At 38.3% G+C, this 22,377-nt stretch overlaps 1 protein-coding gene and 1 long non-coding RNA gene across 2 annotated transcripts in view; one reads left to right on the forward strand and one right to left on the reverse strand.

The window, feature by feature from the left end:
• The window catches only part of LOC144640141 (uncharacterized), a 30,523-nt gene extending 11,413 nt beyond the window's left edge, over positions 1-19,110 (forward strand). Inside the window, exons 6-9 of the mRNA XM_078499352.1 lie at positions 867-1,066; positions 1,809-1,934; positions 4,715-6,304; positions 16,060-19,110. Of these exons, the coding sequence (XP_078355478.1) occupies positions 867-1,066; positions 1,809-1,934; positions 4,715-6,304; positions 16,060-16,460 (2,317 nt within the window). The 3' untranslated portion in view covers positions 16,461-19,110. The remainder of the gene's footprint in view (positions 1-866; positions 1,067-1,808; positions 1,935-4,714; positions 6,305-16,059) is intronic.
• Positions 7,647-9,775, reverse strand: LOC144640191 (uncharacterized). Its single transcript, XR_013568304.1, has 3 exons — positions 9,554-9,775; positions 8,885-8,963; positions 7,647-7,746 (listed from the first exon to the last, which is right to left on the reverse strand). It is a non-coding gene; the product is annotated as an uncharacterized LOC144640191 (long non-coding RNA).
• Positions 19,111-22,377: the final 3,267 nt, after the last annotated feature.

A 22,377-nucleotide genomic window follows, 5' to 3' on the forward strand; every position in this document is an offset into this window, starting at 1 on the left:
CAATTCGTCCAATTCGTTTGTTTTCCGTGGCGTCGTCCAACTGTACAACATCGGTCAAACTTTCAAACAGATTTCGGATAATTTCTCGAATAATTCACTGTCTTTTTCAAGCTTGTTTCGCCCAGTTAAATGCTTCGAAAAGTGAACGATGCTTGGCGTATTGTTTCTCACTGAAGATTTGTAATTAAGCTGAACTTTTTTGCTTTGTTGTTTCCCGCAAGTTTGAAAAACTTTACCGACAACTCTGATTTGGACTATGAACTCTGATCACGCGCGCGAGTCACACCACCGCGTGACGTCATCCATGTGTCTGTACTCTGATAGATCATAAGTAAGAACCAATCAAAATGCGCGTAGAATTCAGGTTATTATATAATTTCTTATAGAACATGGAAAACAATCTTCTAGTAGGTAAATGAACGATAGACATGACGTCGTAAAATGTTTAAAACTAAAGGGAATCAACGAGCCGTAAGGGGAGTGGTTTCACTGCAAAGTTTTGGACATTTTATGGCGTCATTTCTATGATCTACAGCAGCGTAGACCATGAAAACATGTTGTCAATTTTTCAAACAATAACCTTGAAAATTAACTGGTGAATAAGATGGAAAATCAGCCGGAGACCTCAGCGCGTGCGCAGCACGTAAGATCGCCATTTTTACACTTAAAGCCGTCAAAAGTGTGGGATATTTCGCCCCAAATATCCAGCTGACATTTAACAACTTGTCGGATTTTGGTGTTGGAAAAGTGGCGACTCCTAGCCGCTTCATGCATGCGTCAGCGATTGTCCATTGCACAGACTTTCCTTTTTTTATTACCAGACTTTGAATTTCCTTACTTAAGCTTTTTTAAAATTTACATTTTAGTGGTCTAGGTAGCTCGGAGTACATAACCCTTCCCAGCAGCGGGTTAACACAAGACGAAGCGTTACTAGAGACCTTTCTCCGAGCTGGATTTGCAAGTAGAAACAATAGTGAATACGAAGTTGCTCCATGTCCCACGGGAACGTTTGTTAATGCCTCTGTCAGCGTTCCTGATGAGCTTCAGTGCTTGGAATGTCCTGCGGGTAAGTCTGGTGACTGGTTCATCTTATTTGAAAGTCCTTAATATGTATTCAAAGCAAAGCCGAAAATTGAGGGTGATGAGATATCAACCGATACGTTTAAATTCACAACTGATGATATGAAATTAAAATGAGGTCCATGTTTACAACAATAGGTCTGCAGTTCGTGGAAATAACTAATCATTTTGGAAAAAAATGAAAACTGTTTTTTACCGCTTTTGGACGAGTAATCTAGAATAATATTTCATACAACTAAAGAGAAAACTTATAAATTACCTTTTACTGGTAAAAATAACTCGTCACTTTTCGAACCGTAATAGATGTGGCCGAGTCCAGCAGTATGTCCGGCAATCTTCTCGCTCCTAGTGCATTTTGAATTTCACTCTATTTTCGCAATTTCTTTTTTTTTATTTGCTGTAATTTGTAGATTTATTAGTATTTGTTTGCGAATGCTTGTTCCTTGTAGCTTTCGTTGTTGCTTATTCTGCTGTTGATGATAATGATGATTATAATGGGGACGACAATGTAGCAGTATTTGCTGTTTTTAGATCACATTTTGAAAAGAAAGCGCTTAGTAAAGAGGACCCTTGCTTTAATTTGTGGGCATCACACACAAAAACCATTCATGATCATCGCATTAAGAAACATGGATGTTCTATTGTAAACCATAACAATAAGTTGTCCATCACTGTTTTTATGTTTGTTTTCCTTTTCAAATAAATTACATTTACATTTTTTTACATAGGTGGTTTTTACTCGGACACTAAAGCGTATGTTAACGACAGCTGCCTGAAATGTCCCGATGGAACTTTTGTCCCCCACAACAAAGCGCCTGGAAAGAGGGCACAAGATTGCATTGCTTGTCCACAAGGTAAGCACATAAATAAAGAGCAGATCTTGATCGATAAAACAAGATATATTAGTTTGTTTCATGTTTCCAATCTGTAATAATAATAATAATAATAATAATAATAATAATAATAAAAATAATAATAATAATAATAATAATAATAATAATAATAATAATAATAATAATAACTTTATTATCGTGTCAAACTGTAGTAGCTGAGGGGAAAAGTCCCCTCTACTAATTGTGGACACCTAACCTGCCAAACTGTAACGCTTACTATAGAGGCAAGCAATAAAAACATAATTATTTCTGGGAGAGGGGGTAAGGAAACGAAGGACACTAGGTCACTAAGGTATACCTTATCAAAACCAACGGAGAGGAGGAAGGGAGGCTTTTTGTTATGCGATTGAAAACCGAATGAAATGTTGCTCTGCCAGGCTTAGCTAATTGTTAGAATATTAACCATTTCGCTTTATCAAGTTTGTTAACACTCCTCTGACATCGCCGTAGCGCGTTTGACATCGCAAATAATTCGTTACATATAGCACTTTGAAAGTGTTTCTCCAATTTCTAGAAAATCGCTTTGTTTCTTTTTATACATTTTTAAAGCCACAGCTTTTTAACCAGGCTGAAATGCAATAATCGGAGAAATCCTTTTGTGGAACAGCTATCTTGGAACATTTCAACACAATTCAGCTAGATCGGTCGACACTGTGCATGACAGCTAGCACATGATTGTCAGAGTGAGATCATTCGACGTTAGAGGATCACGTGCAGGAAGTGATCCATGACAGGAAGTGAACTGGTAGATTCTCTCGCTAGAAGGAGTACTTAAGCGACCCTTAAGCAGGTCTATGGTTATGACATTGCCTTGAATTTATATTGATGTATAAATTAGCCATGAGGATGAAATGAAATAGCGATCCTGGAAATTGCACTCTCAATTAATGTGGGAATAAAGATTGTACCTTGGATCTTAGATTGTGATTTACAGGAATGTATACTCTTATAGTTGTTTCCCCACATGTTTCTTTAAGGTGGCCTGATACAGTTTTGAGAGGGAAAATCAGTCCAACTTTTAACTCTTGTAGAATCTCCAGAAAAATTTTATCTTTTTCTTTTTACTGTTTGTTACATCCTAAAACCATCAGATGTGACATTTGGAAAATAAAACTGCCAATAAAATGCTAAAATGAACGGCCGAGTGCTTAAGAGGGGATTGGCACTAGTAGCTAAAACGGCGTTTTTCTCAAAATCTACCGGTATGACCCTACCTCAAATTTTCAGAGATTAGACATTAGAGAGATTTTTCGCCAAAAAAAATATGTGATATTTTGCCGATTTTAAAAATAGATCAAAATCTGTCTTATAGATTTTTTTTTTTTTGGCTGTGGACGTGGTTCGCCCCTTAAAATTAATTGTGAAAGTTTCATAATAGGTTGTACGGTAGGTTTTCGAGAAAATCTGTATCAAAATCTGGTTTTTACGACCTCCGAAGAGAATCGAATTGCGTGTGCGAGCGCGCGCTAATATGACGTCATGCGTCGCGAGCGATAATGACAGACAGAATTAAAACTCCTCTGTCGGTTGTTTATCTACTTCTTATTGTCGTATTGTTTCCCCTCCCAGATTTAAAGACCCATGTGAAAGTATTTTGAAGTTTTCTCTTGTATACAAATTTGTTCAAGCGCGGTAAAAGAACTGGAACTCTTTTTCTTTTCCGTTTTGTTTAGAGTTCCTAGCGCAATTTTAGCCCGCGCGAGCAATATTGACGTCAGGCAGAAAATCGTAGAAAATCAAAGATCCAGCTAAAGAATCGTAATTGCAGTTTAGAATTGTAGACTTGGTAATGTAGACTTAAGTAATTTAGTTGGATATTTTAATTAGTTAATTGATTTATTTAGACACGGCTGGATGTAAGAGCATGAAACATGAATGGATTCCGTGTATAAATAAAGTTTTACCTACCATAAAGTCATCGAAAAATTAACATCGAGAATCGTTTTCGAGTGAAGTGAAGTGAAGTGAGCGAGTAGCGAGTGGGCAAAGCTTGATATTTATCATCATTTCTTTAACACTTATAATAAATAATAATAATAATAATAATAATAATCGAATGTTTATCCAGGATAGCCCTTCAGTACATGCGTACTGTTATCAACGGGGTCCTGCTAATTAAAAATTAAAAATTACTAAAATTACTAGTTATATATAATATATAATGAAAATTGTGTAAAAAGCGGATCATGCACTAAGTTAAAAACCTTTAAAAACTACAATAAAATATTACAAGTAAAACTCGTCCAACGCTTTCCTAAGTAAAAGTCTAGAATTAATGTTTCTTAAATTCAAAGGTAAAGAATTAAAAATCGAGGCACCTATAAAATAAAAACTACGGCGCGCAAAATCAAGTTTGACTTTGGGCAGTTTTGCTGTTTTCCCGTTGTTTCTAGTGTTATGATGTAATCGTTCAAAGTAATGTTTAAACGGAGAACACACAGTTCCATTAAAACAATCAAAAACAAAAGAGCATGCTCTCTTTTGTAAAAAGTTGTTAATTGATAAAATTCGAAGATCACAACTTCGCAGACTGCACTTTGGGGAAATGAACCTACGTGTCGACAAATCTAATCAATCCTAGCGGTATGCAGAATATTTGCCCCATTTAAACCAAGTTAAATAGACAGTGAGATAGCGCTCACGAGTCTACTGTAGCTCAGTGGTTAAACGTCCGACTGGTGTTTTTATAGTATGTAATTAATTATATAATTTCTAATATATAGTTTCCACTTTTATTGTAGGAACAAATACAAGCATTTTTGCAGGATTCAGAGCCTGCAAATGCTTAGATGGATTTTTTCGGATTCATCTTTTTGAAGGTTGTAAACAGTGTGATCAGCCTGGACTGAAATGCGTAAATGACTATGCTACTCTTGAGTCTGGCTACTGGTGGAAATGGGGAAATAATACACACAAACTATTGTATGAAGAGTACACCATGAATCTCGTGAACATCACTCCTGTTGTAGGAAATTCTTCACGCAATTCTTCGCGTAACGGTTCCCTCATAGAGTACCCTTACGTCCTGCCTAAGACACATAGATGCCCAAGAAAGGAATCGTGCAGGGGAGATCTAGATTCTAAATGTGATGATGGCTATGAAGGTCCATTATGTGAGGTGTGCAGTGCTGGGTACTACAAGCAAATGCAAACATGCAAAACATGTCCAACAAAGACCTGGATGGCCGGCCAGCTGTCAATTGCAGCAGCTGTGATTGCGATTATTGTTGCACTCGTGGTGTGGACAAGCAAAAAGAAATGCAAGAAGAGTACTGGACGCTCTACAGTGGATATGATTCTTGGAAGACTGAAGATCGTAATAGGCTTCTACCAAGTAACGTTTGGTGTCCTGGAAGCATTTGCCTACATAAAGTGGCCAGAATCACTCGCGCTTATTGGGAAATATTCAGAACTGTTACAGCTGAACGTACTCCAGATGGCACCTATTCACTGCATACTACCAGGTTTGAAAGTCGATGCATTTGGAAGCTTGTTTGCCATTCTCGCTTTAAATGCTACCGCCATCACGATGTCTCTCGTTATCTACGGACTGAGAAAGCTCTTTCTGATGCGGAGCAGTTTAGATGAAAGGGATCTCGTGGTGAAAACTTCACAAGCGAAAGAACTAATCTACAGAAACTTGTTTTTTGTTCTTTACGTGACGTACCTGAGTACATGCTCTAAAGCAGCAAGCGTGCTCCCCTTGGCTTGTCGGGAACTTTGTGACGACGAAAACGAAAAGGAATGTCCAAAGTTCCTCAAAGCCGATTACAACATAATATGCCATGGTCCAGAGTACAATCGTTTGGTCATCGTTGCATACTGTGCGGTTTTCTACATACTCCTTCTGCCAGGCGTATCGATGACAGTTCTTTGGAAACAACGAAAGGTGATTGGTGAAAGCGAAGCTGACAACGAAACATCTCACACACAGGAACAAAGCACCGAAGTTTTCAGGGGATTGCGATTCCTATTCGAGAATTATAATTCTCATTCGTGGTATTGGGAGTTTGTCGAGATGGTTCGGAAGGTTGTATTGACATCCGGTTTGATACTTGTGGGAGGAGAAAGCAGGGCCTATGTTGGACTTGCGTGTGTCATGTCAGGTCTCTATGGAATGCTCTTTGCATATGTCCACCCCATATTGGATAAATTCGAGAACAGGTTGATGCTGACATCCCTCGCGGTTACCTTCGTCAACCTCGGCATTGGAACTGTTAGCAAGATTCCCAAAGAAAACATACCCGCCTCAATAGACTCATACGTGGACAGCACCGTGTTTACGGTATTAGTCATCGGAGCTAACTCTTTGGTGATTGGACTTTTGGTGGGTAAGTGTCGCGGTTTTGACATGTTTAAAATTTTAACCTACAAAGGCAAATACCTCTTTTGTGGATGGGCGGGGGGGGGGGGGGGGGGTATTTACTCTATGCCAATGTACTGCTGATGGTTTGTAGCCAAATATACCTTGTGGGTAAAAGTTTGAAAATGCATCAATCATCGGTCATTTTCAATGACGGTCATCGGCCCACGGAAGATTCGCTATATGAACAAGCCAGTCCCAGAAAGCGGTCCAATTATCTATACTGGAGCACTCTAAAGCAATTCAGACAGTTTACGAATACAATTTATCGTTTACACAGGACCCATATGGATAGCAGTTTTTATAAATAAAATGGTCATCCTGTATAAATATGTTTTAATTATTATTATTATTATTATTATTATTATTATTATTATTATTATTATTATTATTATTACAAGTGAAACCGGTAAAAACAATATATAATTATATATCCCATAGAAAACAGGTAAATGTGAAAATAGATTAGTGTGTATCAATCAGATCAATCTGCAGCTTACTTTCATAAGCAAATGCCCACATTGTGCGGTTCCAGAAAATATCCATACCCACCCCAAGGATGGTCATTGGAAATTCTGAGGGGGATGAGGGTCTCAATAGTACAAACATTTTAAAGAAAGTATGAAGCAAAACTAGAAATCCCAGGGGATGGGAGGGTCCAAACCAAAGAACCATCCTTGGGGGAGGTATGGATATTTTTTGGAACCACACCCTGTGGAACCAAGCCTGTGCTGCAAAAAAACTTGACACATTAACTTAACCTGGAGTAAAATTTGTGGTCTGCGATAAAAATTATGTAAATTCTCTGTTATTTCATTATTTTTACATGTTTTTATTGAAACAAAAATGTTTTGTCATGAACCTCAGAATGGTTTTAAAACTTACATGTAATTAAGTGTCAGTATTTACATGAAGCCTTATTGGGTTCTAGGAGAAGCCACGAGCCAAGCAGCCCACACTGCCGGAGCTTATCCCGGTATCCGCAGCATTAAGCGGCTAGGAATATTTCTACTCCCCCCTGAATGGGATGCTAGTCAACTGCAGGGTCCCCCCCCCCCCCCAGCATTATGTCGCCGGTACCCATTGATACACCTGGGTGGAGAGAGGCACTATGAGAGTAAAGTGTCTTGCCCAAGAACATAACACAAGTGACCTCAGCCGGGGCTCGAACTTGGACTGCTCGATCCGGAGTCCGGTGCACTAACCATTAGGCCACCGCGCCTCCCATCTTATTGGGTTCTGGGATGTTCATATTATATAAAAAGCCATCAATGTTACTTAAGTATATTCAGGTTTAAACTGGCAACATGTGGGAATCAATCATGTGATAATTTTATTACATTGACACAGTGTGTATTTTTGAGTTCATTTTGACTAACAGGAATGCCCTTGCAAAGTCTTCCAAGTAACCTGTAAATAGAAACAAAACAAACAAAAAACTATTATTTTGCTGAAATTGCTATTTTCCAGCATGCAGACTGTATATTAAAATTAAATGGCCCTTTTCAGTGTGTGAAAACTGGCTGCTTTTATGTTAGGCCAGTGGATCCAATATTTTTTTCCACTTGCTACTGTAGATAGCCAAATGACATTTATGGATTTTTATTTTTTGTTGTAGTTGTTTCGAAAGAAACATGTGGCTTCGGGTAAGCTTATAATGGTTTCACCTTACCCAGTCTTCCTAGGTCAGGCAAGGAAGAAATCAATTTTCTTTGCACCCTTCCTTTCATTAATTATTGCAGAAAAATGTCATATTATTTTAATAATCTTTAAAAATGTTTTGGACCCTAAAACTGAATTTTGTAATCTGTTCATTTCAAAGCATTACATCACTGAAATCTATGTATGGTATTCTTGTAGAGCAAGTTGCCAACAAAAATTAAGCTGAAGTTTATTTAAATCGAATTTACAGCTACTGCTTGGCTAATTTTAATTTATGAGTTAAAAAAACTTGGGTCTTGACAAAGTGCGAGCCAACAAGTCATGAGAGCCATTCCACTATATACAAATAGCACATTGGTTGGCCTAAAAAGCTCCCTGGTTAGCCTAAGCAGTACTCCAGTTAGCCTGAGTATAGTTAGCTGAGGTTGCTTCAGGTTATGCTATTTATTGGAGTTAGGTATTTTGGCTTGTATGGCACTTATGTGTCATGAAACATACAGGCCATGAAAGCCATTCCAGTTAGCCTACATAAGATTCCGGTTAGCCTATATAGTACTCTGGTTAGCCTTAAAAGCACTTTGGTTGCCAAAGGGTACATCATGTTGCTTGCAGTTAGCTTTATATTGGGTTTAGGGTTTTCTGGCTTGCTTAAGTTAAACGCCTCGCGAATTTTTTACATTGCTACTTTAAAATGCTACTGTAGGTCATCCAACAACTAAAAATACAGGCCTTAAAAACAAACAGATTTTGTGTAAAGTAGACAAATGTCTGGACAAAAAGCAGATCCTAAATGCCTCAGGCAATGAATGTGTGTAGAGAGAAGGAAGGGAATTGCCAGAATTGACTGTCACATAACTATGTGTAAAACTAAGAGATCAACAATTACCTGAACTCCATAGTTTAACTCACTGAACAGTAATCCAGAATGTGCTGTCAAAACATTAGGCATTCTATTAGTCCCTGACCTGTAAACCACAAAATGCAAAGGAAACGTAAATCTATGTTTACCAATACAATATAACATCATGGGAAGAACAAATTTTGAGTTAAGAAATGGTCTCATTTATTAAACATACCCAAAAAGGCATTCCAAAACGTGAATAGCACTGTTTAATTAAAGTCTAGATTAGCTACCAGGTTGACTGCAAGTAGTCTCTAGTCTAACTTAAAAAAAGAGATCACACTGAGCTGAAATGTTTCTTCCAATTTCAAAGGTATCACATAAAATCTTCCTGACGTAATTTTTCTTTGCGGTCTAAAATGGCCATTTGGTCAATATTTTGAGGAACATTTCCTCATGTATAAATAATGAAAAGATGCGAGTATTATTAATTTGGAAAACAGTAGCTTAAAATTCAGATAACGAACATAAATAACAGTTGTATGCCTCGACGAAATGACTGCCATTTAATACTATCGCCTTGTTCTCACCATCTATTTTTTTACGCCTAGCCAGGCTTTAATTCCAGTAAGCTTAGTTGATAATCACGATAAACGTCGAAGACATAAGCTTTAACCAGTCTAAAAAAATCATTGTTCAATGAGAAACGCTCACCTCAGTCCTCAGGTCCCTGTTAGTTTCTTTTGCCCACGTTTTCGCACGTCAATACTCATTCCATATTCTTCTTTATCCGGAATACAAATAAAGGAGGTTTTCCCCGCGTTTGGGGACTCGTTTTGATCGCGTCAAGAAGGAAAAACATCGACAAAACTGTCCTCTATAACTCAAAATCATGTTTTGTCGCATAGTCGCCATTTTGAAAATGCTCTTCATGAGCCCACAATACGGACCACGGGGAATCCGCTGGGGTGACCACCAGCAGGGGGAGGGGGAGGGGCAGCTATTTAAGAGATAGATTCTGAATTTTTCCACAATCGTCCGACAGAAAGGGAATTTCAAAATAAAAATTATTTGCCCCAAATGAACCTTTTAGTAAACTATTTTCAAAAATGACATTAAACGGTTCAGTTTCCTTTAACGTTTTTCAAAATTAAAAAAAGTTTAAAATTCGAAAGACACGTCCACCGTGGCGGCCATTTTGGATGAAATTTAAGGTATTTTTAAGACACTCTTGTATACGTACCAAACAACGACTCAGTATACCCTTTACACAGCTGTTTAGGTATCTCTTGAAGTTTATTTTCAGATATATTTTGTTTGAAAATATCACGTTAAAGAGAAGTAACGATCTTCGACAACCGACCCATTTCTAGAACTTAAACGACAGGGCGAATATTAGCTAACTTCAAGATTGTCAAAAGCGGTCTGGTATATTATTTTCGAACAAAAAAACAACACCAATTTGAAGCTAATCCTTTCTACTCTGTGTGTGAAAAATATTACTGGTGGCCCGTAAAAATTGTTCCGCTGAGAGAATAAACCATGAATGCTGTTTTGCGCTCTGACTCTCTCTATTCCTGGTAGCTATTTTTCAATTTGTCCCGAAACATAATTCTTTCTAGCGACTTTTGTCCCGTTTAGATCCCAATTAGACACTTTCAAACAGTTTTTAAAATTGTGTGCATAATTTTTGCGGTCTTGGTAGTTGCCCTAGGCCTAGTATGAAAGAACAGTTTTCGTTGCGGGATTAGTAATTAGGAAGATGTAGGTTTCGGTCTCGACATTCCGTCTGGATGTAATCGCCGTGGTATAAATAAAATTAAAGCAAATCACGCTTCTCGTAGATAAAACAAAATTAAACGAATCTAACCCAATTTACATAAAACATGTTCATGCTACAAAGTCCCTAATGATGAGAGTGTACGTAAGTATTTCATTATCTTAAACTACCCGGAGTAAACCAAACCGTCCGCGTGTTTACAGAAGGAAAAGAGAAAAGTAAACATTTGCGTTATTATTGAGGTTGACTTGTTGTTTCAAATTACGGTTGTGTGATGTTAAAATCACTTTTTATATGCTCAAATCAATTAATTTTTTAGCATTATTTTTCTTTAAGGGGGAAAGTATTTATTTGAACATTGCTGAGCCAACTGGAAGCGACTCAAACGAGTTTAAAACTTCCAGTTTCGTGACGGCTAATATTTGCATTTGTCTCGTCCTGAACCTTTGCTGTTTAAAAAAAAACTGAAATAACCACCACAAAGCAAAGATAACCTCGGTGTTAACATAAATAGTAACGAAATTGCGGCTTGTTTGTAATCATAAATTATAAATATTACTGCTTAAATGTACATACAGTATACTTACACAGGTTCTACAATGTTCCTAACCAACCAAACTGCACCGCCGCTAAAATGATCAACTGAGCGGTAGAAGTGTCTCCGAACCCGACGTTTTAACGTCAAGATTGTCGATTCTGCACTATATAATATTTCTATAAACAGCACCTGGTGTGTGATAATGTTGCCAACCGTTTCGTTCGCGCGCAAACACACGGAATACAATGATTACATGACTCAGCCCCAGTCACGGTAATTTCCCTTGCGTCTGATCACTCTATCATCTTTCCTCAGGGGAGGTGCGGCGGGGCAAAGCGAATGGGATCTAAACTATATTTTGTTCTCCCAATGTAAGGGTGCACCAGATGGTAAAATTCATACAGAAAGCGTTCACCCTCCCCTCTCACCCACCAAGGCATAAAAGAAGGCATTCCACTGAATGTTGTCAGAATGATATAGTGTCACATAACACAACAAAACGGTTAATTTGTAGAGACGACTATTATGATAAGAATCATGATGCGGATGACGTCAACTCAACCAGTGTCGCTACAGGAACACTTGCTTACGGCATCAACCAGCAAAGCTGTGCAGGAGCTTTTTTCCCCGGGGTGGGTACTCCAATATATCGGCTATATAGGTATGTGCCGCGGGATAGGGTTTGGTTTATGAGGTTCTCGGCTCCTATTGGCACTGTGTTCCCGGTGTGATCCTTAGATAGGGTACCTAAATTTTATCAGATAAAATAAACGCCCAGCTAAACGAAAATACAAAGGCATCTTAAAACTGAACTAGCCGTTCAAGTATTAGTAAAGCGATTTTATAAAGATGTGTGTTTTGCCGTGCGCGGTTAGCCGTTATTTGGGTCGTCACGGGGCGCTTCTCTTCCCCTTGAATAGGGTGTTATTTTTCGGTTTTGGGCCTTAAAAAGGATATTAATTTTCGCTTTTATTATCCTTAAATAGGGTCAGGGTTTAAAAACCTTCGCGGCACACCCCTATCTGAAATTTATGGGAGTACCCCTCCCCCCCGGGCTTTTTTCTTGACGGCTGGGACTAGTGTTTCCAAATCGAGAGCTTCGCAAATCACTTGAAGCATAGCAACTTTAAGCTGATCCCGGACCGTGAATGCACAAATGTTGAATTGGTCATATGTAATCGGATGTTGCAGATCTACGGACGACTGGACATATTTTCTTGCCACACAAAATTTTCCTACTCTGCTGCTGCACATACGTTTTGTTCGGTGGCCAATTATTCAGTATATTTTTTGCAGTAGGCGGGAATAAACGAAGTGACTTGTTGGACCGTAAGGAATTCGGAATTAGGAAAAAGTTACTCTTTCCCTGGTCTTTAGCGCGTCGAATGCCTTCAGAGCTTCAGCGACAACATCGAGATACACTTTTCTTCCAGTAACTTGACCAACATTGAACTTGGCCTCCAATATTCCTGTAGATCCCTGTAGGCTTTCTTCGTGGCTCTAAAGGGCCCAACCTTCCGAAAGAGTAGCCGAGGAAACAACGCGGCCTAACGTAGGATAAGTATTTGGAATTAGTGCTGTGCCTTCTTGGCCCGGGGGGGGGGGTACTTGACCTAAGTTTAGGTATAGGGGTGCCGCTGGAGGTTTGAAACCCTGACCCTGTTTAGGACAATAACAACTTAAAATGCCTACCCTGTGTAGGACAACACCCCTTATTCTAAGACCCTATTTAGGACAAAGGACAACATCAACAATCATTTACGCTTTATTGTGATTGCGTCCCATACGCGATGTTTGAAGCACTGAAATGCAAAAACACCTATCCCACCGAATAAAATAATGCTTTTTATTGAAGCGAAAGCGAAAACAATGTAAATACATGGACGACAGTCTTGCAGCCATACCCTGTCTAGGACAGCTTCAGGCCCTGTTTAGGACAGAGGAGCTTGAAATTATATACCCTGTTCAGGACCGGAGGAGTCAAAAACCATACCCTATCCAGCGGCACGTCCCCGTATAGGCCATATAGGGGAGTGCCCCCCCCCCCCCGGGCTTCTTGGAGCAGACAAAACAAAGTCTGTCACACAAATTTTTTGATGCAAGATTCAAGTGAAAGATGTTTTTCAAGCGAGGATTTGGTGAGAAAAGATAAAGGGTTGGGGTAGGAGTGGGGTAATGATCTGGAGCCCTGTAAAAAGGCACGCACGGACGCGCGCGCGCGCGTGTGTGTTGAGGGGGGGGGGGGGATTACAATGCCATCCCTCATAATAGCGAGAAAGAATATATCAGGGGGCGAAAAGTATTTGTTGTTAAGAAAAATTCACATATAGATCACAGAGAGTAAAAACTCTCCATTAAATGCCTACTGCGTTTATTACAAACTCAGTCTGGTGTACACGGCGTTTATTTCATTCATGCAGTTTATTTGAGCCCGATTTGTATCAAGATGTATCAGGCTTTTGTACTTACAGCCTATTTTACCTCAAATAAATACTTGAGGGGCCTATTTTTAACTCCACCTTAGAGACCCCACGCTTATTCTGTGTCCGGAGTTTTTTATAATCGAGAAAATACGGTATCCTAAATCTAATTAACTTTGCAATGTATTTTGGGGGTTTTAATTGCCACACAACACCTAGTCCTTTTGACCTTTAAACTCGTAAGCGGCAAAAAGCGGGTGTTCTTCAATTAAAGCACTGCGGAAGAATTAAGGTACGTGTTAAAGCTTTCTATAATCATCTGCCCGTAAGTGATGAAATACATTTAAATCAAAGTCGAGGAAATAGATAGTTTAAAATGGAGACGATGTTTGACACATTTTGCGTGATAAACATGTTTTAGAAAAATCGTTCTGCCGAAGGATTCCGTTACTTTATTTTTCTTCATAACTCGATAGAATGAAGTGTTTTTAGCATAAATGATCATTCTTTTGACCGATGTGAAAAGAAAGCCGGACGGCTACCGCAGTATCAAATGCCCAAACTAATTCTCAAGTTATTGAAGCGTAAATAGACAAACAGATCATATTTCCTGTTTCATGATTAGTTGTGGCTCATTTCTAAAAATTTCTCCATCATCACGCTCCCGCAAGTAAGGATTTTGTAGCATGAACATGTGTTATATAAATTGGGTGAGATTATATTTTATTTCATTCTATCTATGAGAAGCGTGATTTGCCTTTAATTTAATCTGCACCACGGCGTTTACACCCAGACGGAATGTCGAGACCAGGGGGTCGAGACCGAAACGTGCATCTTCCAAATTACTAATCCCGCCCGCAACGAAAACTATTCTTTCATGATAGGACAACTACCAAGACCGAAAACATGATGCACATAATTTTAAAAACTGTTTAAACGTTCTTTCGTGGCATTAATCGGGATCTTTACGGTACAAAAGCCGCTAGGAAGAATTATATTTCGGGACAAATTCACAAATTGTTACTATGAATAGAGAGAGTCAGAGCGCAAAACAGCCTCTATGGTTAATTCTCTTAGCGGAACAGTTTTTACGGGCCACCAGTAATATTTTTCACACACAGAGTAGAAAGGTTTAGCTTCAATGTGGTGTTGTTTTTATACTCCATAACAATATACCAGACCGCTTTTGACAATCTTGAAGATAGCTAATATTCGCCCTGTCGTTTAAGTTCTAGAAATGGGTCGGTTGTCGAAGATCGTAACTTTTCTTTAACGTAATATTTTCAAACAAAATATATCTGAAAATAAACTTCAAGAGATAACTAAACAGCTGTGTAAAGGGTATACTGAGTAGTTGTTTGGTATGTATACACGAGTGTCGTGAAAACACCTTAAGTTTCATCCAAAATGGCCGCCACTGTGGACGTGTCTTTCGAATTTTTAACTTTTTTTAATTTTGAAAAACGTTAAAGGAAACTGAACCGTTTAATGTCATTTTTGAAAATAGTTTACTAAAAGGTTTATTTGGGGCAAATAATAAAAAAATTGAAATTCCCTTTCTGTCGGCCGATTGTCGAAAAATTCAGAATCTATCTCTTAATTTCTCCCCAGGCCCACTCCCTTCGTCTGGAAGAAATTACATTCAACCTCGCGAAAAGCAATTGAAATGAGAAAAAACTGACAACGCTATTATAAAGAGCATACACTCCTCCCTTTGGCAAAATTTTCTTTTATTCCTACCGCAAATTGTTGTTGAGAAGGAAGCCAACGAACTTTTCAGTTGTATTTTTTACTGCCGTCCTTTTTTAGGAAAAAGTAATAATGGCCATTTTTAAAAACCCTATTTAAAAAGCTACAACTTGGCGTAAAAAAATCTTAAGAGAGAGATACAGGTAAAGTTTTCAAGCGAATTTAAAACTGCGGTCCGTTCTGGTCACGTGACCAATGACGTCATAACAATAAAAGTGATAAAAATGTACTTAACATATAAATATCTACCAACATGTAATTTTTTGCTTCCTCACATTTAATGCAACGCCAGATACGCACTTGTACCCAGACTCCCACTTTTTGAAAATTGTACATAGCCCCCTTAATTTTTTGTATTTTTTTCGGTACCCGGGCAGTCTGAAATACCTCACACCAATGTGCTTCAAACTGCAATGACTGCTTTTTCAGTAACAAAATATCTTTGTCACAGTGAGCAAAAACGACCTTCAGGGCAATGTCACGTGACTAATGACGTCATCGTCCTACGACTTATACAAGAAGTAGTTTATGGTAAGAGTTATTTCTATACGACGTACTACTCCTGCTGACTTCAAACTGACCAAGTTATTTGGCATTGACAATTTTTCAGTTGCAAAGGAGTTTGGGAAGGTTTTTATTATAATTATATATTGTTTTTATAATTATTATTATTATTATTATCGTGTCCTCATTATTAATTGATTACTAATCCGGAGCTTCTTTTTCTTTGCAGTCCAGTACCTTCTACTAGTTTACCGTCACATAAAAGAGTGGCGCAAAAATCCACAATGGTCCTTGTCGTGTTGTTTGGCCATGCTGCTGCCTCTGAATGAGTTACAGGGCGAATTACGTGGATTGGTTGGCAGGAATGCTCTTAAGCAACAACTGCAAACTGGAAAAATAAACATGCCGTCGATTTCAAGCACTTTAAAAGACACCGGAGCTATCGAGTTTGGCCTTGAGGAAGCCGACAAAGCTAACGTGAAGGAAACAGAGACTTGTGCCACAGAAGCCAATACCAGCAGTGAGGCGAAGAAAAGATCCAAGCTGAAACCATGCGCCGTTTACAGTGTGAGTGACGTATCCATCACAGACATCACTATTCATAAACCGCCAAAAGAGACTTCTGTTTGAGCAGTATTGAGATGACCTTACTCTGACAAGTAGGTGTCAAATGGATAGCAGTTGTTTTGAAAGACCCCATGATAAAAAAAAGAGCTGTTAGTGAAATCAAAAGTTCTTCCTATTACTTTTGTGTAGTCAGAAAATAATAGTAGGGCTTGGTTTTAAGTGTAAGTTTAATTATTGTCAGAAGATAGCATAGTTTTTTTGTGGTTTGATACTGACTATACTTTGATGTTACTTTCAAGACCTTTCGGCTTGTGCTTTTAGTCTTCAAAATTTGAAATCATAAAGCTCTTACACGTGATTTTTTATCCTAAGGTGGCCCGCGGGTTTTCATCGGTCTGACAGGTCCCTTTCAAAAAACACGTGTTTAAATAGGAAAATATTAATCACTTTGTTAGAATTTATTAGAGCCTGACAGAATGAGCGGTTTTTTGAGACCTACTTTTTTAATTAAATGCGAATAATTTTCATATGCCACGGTTAGTTTTTTTAATGACCTCAAACAAGCTAGCAAACTGTTAAAGTTCACTCACAGCCAGTTACAAGATAATCGGGACGGTGGATCTCACAATCACTTGATATTGATGATGTCACTTGACATTTGTACGTTAAAATCTCAGGAATTGAAGATTTACATCAAATCCTAGCAATCAACAAAGATGGATAGTTTTAAGCCGAATGACTGAGAAAATCAAACAAATGATATACTGTACTAGTAATTTCAACTTGCCAGAAAGGTCTTATCATTTATAATACCGAGTTTGGTGGTGTTTTTATTCTCTAAACAAGAAAATACTGCGGGGTATCTATCGGTGCCATCAGTCACAACACAAAAAGGGTCGTCACAAAGTTAGCATAATGACACTCCGGTTAGCCTCAATAGCACTCCGGTTAGCCTACAGTTAGCTTAGGTACCTTACGGTTAGCCTTTGTACTTGGAGTAGGGTTTTCTGCCTCGCATGCCTCGCTGCCTTGTCTCGCAGGCCTCGCTAGCTGCCTTGCCTCGCACGCCTCGCTGCCTCGCATATTTGTAAGACTCAACAAAAATAACTGAGGTCTATTGTGTCATACATAATCAGGCGTTTGGTAGTGTTTTAGTCACTGAACAAGTAATTACTACAAGCTTATGGTGTCATTTTTAATCAGACATTTGGTAGCGTTTTAGGTCTCTAAACAAGACAATACTAATATTTATAAACAGTCTTTTATAGTCACGAATTTTGTAAAGTTTTTGGTCACTAAACATGATAATTTAAGGTCTTGTGATAAATTTATAATCATGAATTTTATTGTGTTTCAAGTCACTAAACAAAAAAATACAGTCAGGTCTACGAGGTCGCTTATAATCAAGAATTTGGTAGTGTAAACCAAGGTTTTGATGCCATTTGTAATCAGGAATTTAGAAGTGTTTTTAGTCTAACAAGAAATACTAAGGTTTTTCATGTCATTTATAACCAAGAATTTGGTAGTGTTTTTAGTCTTTAAACAAGAAAATACAAAGGTCTTATGAAGTCACTTGTGATAAGGAATTTGGTAATGTTTTTTAACTGTGGCGCATTGTTGTATTTTGCATCCTTGGATAGTTTTTTTTGTAGGATAAGTGACGTTCATTCAATTTCCTCGACAGACATGCTTGCCCTGCTGTGAAGTTCAATCAAGTCTTAACGGCAAATCATTACAATTCTGTTTGGCGAGTCAAAAAACAAAAATAGAGAAAAATGTACGGCAACGCTGGCTTCGCATTGAACCAATTTATTATCCATCCGCTTTCTTGCATCAGAATTGTTTAAACTTTCTCAGTAAAATCGCCTGTCACGATTTAGATTCTTCAGACAATTGTTGCAGAAATTGTTTTTTTTTTCAGTGCAGGTTCATTCAGTTTTGTGGAACATTTGCAGGAATTTTTCATAAAATGATTTGTTTCAAAGTTAATTGTGCGTTATTACGCAAACATTGTTTTACGGAGGGAACATGATCTTTATGCTTTACGATTTGGGGCATCTTCTGTAAGAATCTCCAGTTCACGACTAAGAAAGTATAAAGCACCGCCGTGCATCTGGTCAAAACAACGGAAGAGTGTTTCCATTCTACAAAAAAAAGTCCGGTTTAAATTTGATAGGTTCCAATGCCGAATAAAACCGATGTTCTCAAAGTTTAAAAAGGCGTCTCCCGTAAACACTCGTTCGATTACACAAACCAATCGGAATACACTGCTCTTGGCAAAGGCAATGTGTGATCTTCCTGATTCTAATTGAAAATTCCTCGAAAGACAGAATACGAAGAGAGCTTTTGGAATACGAGCTGGCGACCACTGGGTGTCCAGCTAACCAAAAAGGTAATCTTGGCTGAGTATAACGTGCATAATACATATTTGCATCGCGCGTGATTTGTACGTCATGGAACGGTGTTGGATAATAAATTTTCTTGAACAGCGGAGAGCCACCTTACTATTAATATCACAGCACTTCTGATTAACCAAGCATGTTTGTCGTCGGAAAGGCTTTTAATTATGAGCAAGGTTTTATGTTATGGGGTAGAACATTACGTGTTGTTTAGAAAACACAACAAGAAGTTGAAGCATGATTAGCCGTAAAGTGGGTCATGTTTAGCTGGAGAAGGAAACATAAACCTTTAATAAAGCCTTTCTTTGACCTTTACTGGTGTCTCTGCTTCCCTCTTTATAACTCCCACTGACAGATTGGTCACATTCATTTTTGTCTCGAAGTATGTTTCATTTCTTTTTCAGGACCAAATTCTCCATTTCCATTACTTTGTACTGTGCGTGATAAGTTAATAGCACGTCATTTTGTACTTGACACGGGGCCTTTCACACACAAATCTTGCAGCGAACCCCAAAAAGTAGTATTACGTAGGAGGTTTCACTATCACCTGGGTTGCACTCGTTTTTTTCGAGAAGATGAGAAACGCACGAAAGCTTCGGACGACAGACGGAGCAAAAAGTAATTCAGATCGGCGATGGGAGAAGGACACTTGCTGTTGTTGTCGTTGTTGTTGTTGTTGTTTTTGCCGTCTGAAACACAAAATATCTAGTAATTCCCCCTCTCCCCACTTCCAATGTTGTAACATTGTAAAGGGGGTAGGGGGATCTCTATTTCCCAGCATTGGTGACGAATTGTCGCGTTTTAAATGGTGTCCCAAGTACTTTTCTTTGAGATTGTGATTTTCATAAAGACGCGATAAAAATTAGCGATTGCCACGTGTATTTATTATTTAGTCAGTCGCTATAGTACGTTTCAACCAATGACGTTTTGAATCAGTGTTGTTTACCACAAGTTTCAAGATCCTCGGGGAGGGGGATACTCAAACATGTTTTGTTTTAATACGGGGAGGCTCAGTTCCGAGGTCGAAACCCCTTACTCTTTCATATACCATTTTTGACAGAAAAGGTAAGCCTTCCGTATACCTTCGATAGAAAATGGTACCCCTTTCAGATACCTAAAGAGAGGATACTGCATTTCTTTTCTTAATTTTTCACTTTCGCCTACAGTTTCGCTTACAGCTTTGTGTCCCCTTTTATAAAATTCCAGCCAAAAGGTACCTCCCCGGAGCCTCCCAGTGTAGTCCAATTTAAGAAGAGCCCCGTCCCCGACCGGGTTCTTAAGGAGAATGTAACTCTAGTTGCAGAAAAAAGTAACCAATTAGATTAACGGAACAGAGCACCGGAATTAGCAGAGTAAACAATCCGCTGAGGAATGGCTAACAGAAAATGACTGAATGTTTTGCAAATTGATGTAAAATGGGATTTAAACGAAATGCTTTTTGGTTCAGTGTATCAGGAACGGATGTGAAGCTTGATTTATTCCATTTCTGCCCAAGGAATCCCCTCCCCCTCTCTAAAAAAAATCTCAAACTCAAAAATCCTTCCAAAAATAAGTGCTCCTACATATAAGGCTTATATTACCTTGAAGCTTTTGAAAGGAGGTAGCTTTTCCGATTTAAAGCTCTTACAATAGGTCTAGCTTGTTTTACATTATAATAAAAATACATGTAATAATAACTTTATTTAGTTGTCGTATGTGAATAACCGAGGGAGTTCCCCCTACTAATAGGGGGCACCTGAACTAGCTAGAAAAAAAATATTAAGCCATAAATTATATACAGAAATATTACATTAAAATACGAAAATCCTAACCCTAACCCCTGAAGTAAGCTTACATACAATTAGCTATTGCACATGTGACATCCCCATTGTCCATTATTAACAAGGTCCTATCTGACGGCGTTATTATAGAGAATGCTCAGTGACCTGTCATGTTTGTTTAACGACTGTAGGACTTGTTTTGGGTTTCATTTCGTTATGTTTAGAAAGTTTTGTCATGTGGTATCACAAATGTTCCAGACACAGTATCCTAACTCAGAAACAAAAGATTTTTTAAAAGAAAAATTTCCTTCCGAAAATAACCCTCCCCCCCACATCATAACCCCCGTATATAAGCCCTCCACAAATAAGTCCACCTGAAAGTGATGTGGAGCAAGTACAAGCCCAGGGATTGCTTTTGGAATTTTGCAGTACTTTAGCAACAAGAAAAGTTAGTTGAAAGTAACAACTCAGCACAAATTATATTGCAAAAGAAAGTCAAGTTTATATTAAATAAACAAAAACGTAATTTTTCATTGCTCTTTCTTGAACAAAATATAGGAAATTAAAAGAAATACAATAAAGTTTGCATGATTACAGTCTCATGCTCCAGTTTCGTCTTTTTCAGAGTGTTCCAATGACGGTTGCTTCGATCGATCTGCCTAGCCATTCTAGAAAAGAAGATCGTATATTAATAATGTAGACTATATAGCTCAGATGTCTTCTATCGCACAAACACTCTTGGTCATGGTGCGGGTTTAGCAAATTACTCACAATCAAGAGAATGATCCTTCTAGGAAGTTTTTTTTTAACTTATCGCTTTGTGAGCAACCTCATACGATTGAGTTGTCAATGCCACTTCGCCATTGCAAAATTATGATTTTTCCTCCCTTGTGAAAACGTTTTGTTTCCCAATTTAATAAAATGTCGACGTCTACCGCGTTTTTACCGCCAAATTAAAGCGATATTGGATCACACTCTGCTTTAACCGTTTGGTGAATTCCATACAAGTCGACGCACTTGTAACAGAAAAAATTTCCCGGAGACCAGCCTCGTAACCCTGACTTTTCTTTCAAGTTCACTCGATTTGGTTAGCGCTTGTTCACGCCACTGAAAAGAACTTCATTACCAGGTTAAAATGTTTAGCCTAATAAGCACTTCGGTTAGCCTAATTTGCACTCTTGTTAGCCTGATTAACAACCCTGTTATAGCGGCCTTCACACGACAAACTAAAGTTGGCAAACTCATGTTGGCAAACTCAAGTTGGTGTGTGTGAACGGCACAACAACAGTTGGCAAACAAGTTGGCAAACTGTTGGTGAGAAAAAAAGAGACAAGTTCCATTTTGTCACCAACAGTTGGCCAACTTGTTTGCCATTGTTGCGTAGTTCACACACACATCAACTCGAGTTTTCTAACACGAATTGGCCAATAGTTTGTCGTGTGAAGGCCGCTTAATTAGCCTGTTAACCGTTAGCATTCATTTGTAGGGGTAACACACATTTTTTTTCTTTTGAGCCGTGTAAAGGACCGCTAACCACTCGATTTAGCACCAAATGGTAGCACTGCAACCCGTTCCCAGTACTTTGCCTTCGCTCACGAAAACAGGAGAACGTACCATAAAACGCAGTCCATAAAGTCCCTCTACGATTTTAAACACTTATTTTAATTATATAATAAAATTGAACGCTAAAAAATTAGAACGACGTTTCGATCCTTCGACGGTGATTTTCAAGTTAGGTGTTAGAATAAAATTACATGTGTAAATATAGTAAAAGCGCTAAAATATGTACATACAAACAATAGACAATAAGAATAAAAAGGC

This window comes from Oculina patagonica, unplaced genomic scaffold (assembly GCF_052425735.1).
Source record: "Oculina patagonica isolate OP01 unplaced genomic scaffold, crgOcupat unplaced2, whole genome shotgun sequence".
Classification (NCBI taxonomy): Eukaryota; Metazoa; Cnidaria; class Anthozoa; order Scleractinia; family Oculinidae; genus Oculina; species Oculina patagonica.